We start from the raw sequence: 5417 nt of genomic DNA on the forward strand, positions 1-5417 counted from the left end.
ATAAAATATATCTCTCTTTCCCCCTAATTCTTTTGGTTATATTTCTTATTTTCTTGCACTTTTATTATTATTTTATAACAAAAACTATAATTTTTAAGTTCCAGAAAAGGGAGGCAAGCTGTGTTGACACATGGAAACTCTTTACATACACATGTAAGCCAAGTATGACATCGTTTATAAACCTGCATTTCGGTTCAACCAAGTGGCAGAATTCGTTGGAAAAGCTTAATTTCCAACTCCAAACACGTCGATTATCACAGTTATGTGTTAAATCACTTCACCTAAATCTAACTAAAAGCAAATTAAAGTTGCACTTCATTATCAAGCAACACTTTCGCGGGCTGTTTCGTGTTTCCTTGGTAAACCCTTGCATAACTTACTCCAGTTATCTGGACATTTATGATTCAAAATAGGTATGTATTTTTAGTAATGCTTTCAGTAGATGACAATATTAACTTATTAATGACAACTTCGTGTTATTGCACTTTGTGTATTGGTGCTAATTTTAACTTATGAATGACAACTTCATATCATTGACCTTATTTGCTAAATCCTAGATTACTGTGACTATTTTCTTTTATCTTTTTTTATAAATATAATAGTGCAAAATTTTATGTGGTTGAGTTTTATTCCTCTCACATTTAGCAAATTAATTGCACAACAACTATATTTAAATGTTATTCATAAACCAAAAATAGTAATAAAGGCCAGATTTGCACACTAAACTATGTCATATATAGAATCACCACTGGATAAAAGAGGGGATAAACAAGAGTTGGGTGAGGGTCGAATTTGCCCATCAACTTTGTGATTGATTTAAAATTTGCCTTTGCCATTAACCCGTAAAGGCAAACTCGAGCCACTTCGATTATGCCTCGAGTACGAACGAGATTCGTTATTTAACAGAGAGCAAAGTAGTTCCGTTTTGCATAGTCTATGAACATTTTTTACCGTTTATCCTTAATTAAATATCCGTGTAATTTCGAATTTCACACACAAACAGGTTTGACTATTTTATTAATTCCAACATTTTATAAGAAATTAGCCTGTGGCGAATCTGTCTTAAAGTAAAAAAGGAAATAAAAATCATCCTTTTCCGCAAATCCTTCTCTATGGCCCGGTCTCATTTTGAATACAAATCAAAGGGAATAGTCTTAGTTTAGAGAATATTTCAAAAGCTAGACATATTTCATGTTGTAGCATATATACTATGACTATTAATTAATTTCCGAGCACCAAAAATATGTATACTCCTACTCCGTATAATTTAGTTACAAACACAGTAATCATTTCAATAGTAGTATTTAAAAGAGCTACTTCTTTAATGTTAAGGGTATAGTTGGAAACATTAGTCAATTTTTAGTCTTGAATTCCTAAATTAATATGAGTAATTATTTTGAGTTAAATTTTTTAAGCTAAAGTGACAGCTAAAATGAGGTGGAGGGGATATTAATTAGTATACTTTCAAGTGTTACACACAATTCATGACTTATCCAATTACGGTAGCAATATTCTTATTTGGCATCATATATTGCCCATTTAAATTTTCCATGTATATATGATAAGATTTTATACCCTAATTCATTTACAGTATCAAGGTTGCAAGCTAAGGCATTATAGCTTTCCTATATATACCCCATCTCTCTTGCATCATTATTCAAGCCTTATTTTAGAGACCACACCAAAGCTATACGTAAGATCGAAACTTTTGATAGATTTTCTCATATGGATGAAGTGACTACTTTAGCTTTCTTTTTTCTTTCATATTGCGGTATTGTGCATGGAGGTATCACTTCACTGTGCAGCCAAACACCGTACCCAAAGTTATGCAACTCTCTGATTCCCATAAAACCTGATAAAGAAACCATAGCAGATACTAACATCTTCAGCTTTCGTAATACCGCTCTTAGAGTAACCCTAGCTCAAGCTCAGAATGCCCATAAGGAAATTTTATCTATGAACATAAGTTCATTGAGTGAGCAAGGGAAATTGGTTTGGGCTGATTGCTTAGAGCTTTCTGAAGATACTTTATATCACCTTAACAGGTCCATCACATATAGCAACACGAATGATGCTCAAACATGGCTAAGTGCAGCTATGGCTAATCGTCAAACCTGCTTAAATGGATTCCATGATTTCGAATTATCTTCGTATTTGGAGAAATTTCCCTTTGTTGTAGGCGATTTCTCCAAATATCTTTGCAACTCACTTGCCATAAACAAAGCCACGACAACACTTTCAACAAAGCATCAACCTAAGGGGCGACGCCTTTCACAAGCGTTTCCAGAATGGCTTTCTGTATCTGACAGACGAAAGCTTTTACAAACATCTAAAGGAGCACATATTGTGGTGGCTCAAGATGGTTCTGGGAATTATAAGAGTATTTCTGAAGCTTTGGCTGCAGCAAAAATCATGAGGAAAGGCATGGAGAGATTTGTGATATACGTCAAAAGAGGTGTGTATAAAGAAAATGTGAAGATCAAGACTTCAATGAAGAATTTAATGTTCATTGGAGATGGGATTGATGCTACCATTATCACTGGCGAAAGAAATGTTCACGATGGCTCTACAACTTTTCGTTCAGCAACTTTTGGTCAGTTTATCATACTTTATCCGTTTGATTTTATGTGGCCACTTGTTTGATTGTTTGGACAGGAAATTTCAGAAAGAAAGTAGAACTTTTAAAACTTTTTTTTTGAATATACAAGTGTAGTATTCTTTTTAAAACAAATTAAAAAGATAGAGTATCACATAAAATGAAATGAACTTTTTTTTTAATCAATCTCCCCTCCAACGAGAGGTCCTTTTATTGGCTGCACAGGTTTAGAAAAAAAAAAAAAAAAAACAATCCGTTTATTTATTCAAATAAAAGTAAAAGAGAAGAAAGAACGAGAACAGGAAAGGTTGCACCATAGCAGGAAATTTTATGGCACTTTATATTCATTGGCTTAATGCATATGTGCCCCCTAAACTTGTTTTTTTTTTTTTTTTTTTTTTTTTTTTTTTTCATTTTGGTGCCTCAATTAAGTATTGTTCCTATTGAACTCCTGAACTCGTCCTCAAGTATGTCTATCAAACACAATCCAACTTACATACTATTCCATCTTCAATGTAGCAACATGCTGATATATATTCTAACTTACTTATGTCATTTTTTAGCTAAAATTAGCAGCAATGGAGAGGGGAAAAAAGAGTAGCTCTTAATTAAGCTGGCAGTGGAAGAGCGGAACCAGCAGAAATCGATTTATTCATGACCTAAAAAATAGCTTACCACATGTCTAAAATATTACTCCATCTTCATTTCCCTAATTTAATTTCTACTTTTAATAAAATTCAGATTTAGGGGTTTGATAGACACTTGAGAACGATTTCAGGAATTCAATAGGAACAACATTCCGTTGAGGTATCAAAATGAAAAAATAGAGGCATGTTTAGGGGGCCGCATATGCATTAAGCCGTATTCATTAGTTCCTCTCGCATCAATCACATCATCTCACTATTTGTTTCATGCAAATAACAATAGAATGCATTTCTTTTTCTTCTCCCTTACATTTTCATGTAGACTTGAGTAAAACTTTGCATGGTGAATTAAGACGGCTGATTGATTTTCTCATCCCAAACACAAAACAAAAGCCCATTTGATCAATCAGATAGACGACGTACTAAAGTATGCCAATTGAATCATCCTTGTAAATTCTCATCAACAGTAAAAAAAATATATCAATTCTCATCAACATGAAATATCTATAAAAATAATGATCAAACATATTCCATTACGTTTCAAATACCAACAACACACAAAAACCACATTAAGAAAAAGTCAATAAAAAAGTCACTCTGTCTCAATTTATGTGAAGGTATTCGCAGTGAGAGTCAAAAAATTAATTTTGATTATGAATTTGAGTTTATATTCAATGAATATTTTAAAATATAATTTACATATTTGAAAATTATACAAAAAATACTATAAGTCCACACAACTAATATTTCAAAATATTTTTAAGAAGTTTCAAAAAATAAGAGTCAAAGGAAAAATTGTGTCACGCAACACCTTCACATAATTGAAACAGAGAGTACTTAATTCATAGGGATGAATTAAATTCTAAACTGTACTAATTCATAGGGATGACTTAAATTCTAAACTGTAATACTTTATTTGATTTTTCTTTTTGTTGCCTTAGCTGTTTCTGGAGCTGGCTTCATTGCCAAGGGTATAACCTTCGAGAATACGGCTGGACCTCAAAAACACCAGGCAGTGGCTCTACTTTCTGGTTCAGATTTCTCAGTATTTTATCGTTGCAGTTTCAAAGGGTACCAAGACACCTTATACGTTCACTCTCACCGACAGTTCTATCGCGATTGTGACATACATGGGACAGTAGACTTCATATTTGGTGATGCTGTTGCAGTGTTTCAAAATTGTAACATTTTCGTAAGAAAGCCAATGAGAAATCAAAAAAATACTATCACAGCCCAAGGAAGAAGTAGCCCTGATGAAAACACAGGAATTATAATACATAGTTCCCGTATTACAGCAGCATCAGACTTGAGGCATGTTCAAGGTTCATTTAAAACTTATCTTGGTAGGCCATGGAAGCAATATTCAAGAACATTGTTCATAAAGTGTACAATTGATAACCTGATTGACCCCGTCGGCTGGCTGCCATGGAGTGGGGAATTTGCCCTTAAAACTTTGTACTATGGTGAGTACATGAACACAGGAGTTGGTGCAGGAACTCGTAATAGGGTAAAATGGCCGGGCTACCACGTCATAACGAATGTTATGGAGGCTGAAAAGTTCTCTGTTGGGAACTTCTTGACCGGAGACTCATGGCTTCCGGTGACTAAAGTTCCCTACACATCTAGCCTGTGAATGATGTTGTAAAAACTCAGAAATATGTGGTCTTTCTTTCTTTCCGTGCACGTGATTTTCTTCTTTGGTCATTGGGTGAAATTGGTATATGGTCAGCCACTCAAAACTTGTATCTTATATAGGTAACTGTCACGTAGTTTGTATAGACTAGTGCATGGTTGTACATGTACACATTGTATACCCATAAGTTTCTCCACCTATAAGCAAAAGGGGTTCAAATATTAGAGTATGACAATTAATGCATAAAGTGATTTCAGTTTATTTTGATTAATTATTATAAAGCTACAGTAGTATTTAACCTTTCTTCGTGGACAAATTATCTATTTAGTTTGAAGAGAGCTTACACAAGAATCCTGCCCGCCGAAAGGTACCTTTCCGTTACAAGTGTATCATGTTATTCATGCCAGTAGTCTTTTGGTGGAATGAGTTGAGACAACCCCACAAGTCTTTTTTTACTTTGCTGGGAAAACTGGGTGGCAGGATCCCTGAAGTGTTTTATTAGGGATTGAGACCTCATTTTCTTTTTCTATTTTTTTTCGCCCCA

At 34.0% G+C, this 5417-nt stretch overlaps 1 protein-coding gene across 1 annotated transcript; it reads left to right on the plus strand.

Annotated features, from left to right (window-relative positions):
* The first annotated feature begins 1326 nt into the window (after positions 1-1326).
* LOC132060197 (pectinesterase-like) lies at positions 1327-5134 on the plus strand. Its single transcript, XM_059453113.1, has 2 exons — positions 1327-2593; positions 4182-5134. The coding sequence occupies exons 1-2, from the start codon at positions 1726-1728 to the stop codon at positions 4871-4873; spliced, it is 1560 nt and encodes a 519-aa protein (XP_059309096.1). The 5' UTR covers positions 1327-1725; the 3' UTR covers positions 4874-5134.
* The last annotated feature ends 283 nt before the right edge of the window (positions 5135-5417 follow it).

Source organism: Lycium ferocissimum, chromosome 6 (genome assembly GCF_029784015.1).
Source record: "Lycium ferocissimum isolate CSIRO_LF1 chromosome 6, AGI_CSIRO_Lferr_CH_V1, whole genome shotgun sequence".
In the NCBI taxonomy this organism is placed as follows: domain Eukaryota; kingdom Viridiplantae; phylum Streptophyta; class Magnoliopsida; order Solanales; family Solanaceae; genus Lycium; species Lycium ferocissimum.

Bases quoted from the DNA above. Each gene is read 5' to 3' on its own strand.
- LOC132060197 (XM_059453113.1), top strand. From the start codon at position 1,726: ATGGATGAAGTGACTACTTTAGCTTTCTTTTTTCTTTCATATTGCGGT. The intron at 2,594-4,181 runs GTCAGTTTATCA...TTGTTGCCTTAG, and splicing joins TTTTCGTTCAGCAACTTTTG to CTGTTTCTGGAGCTGGCTTC.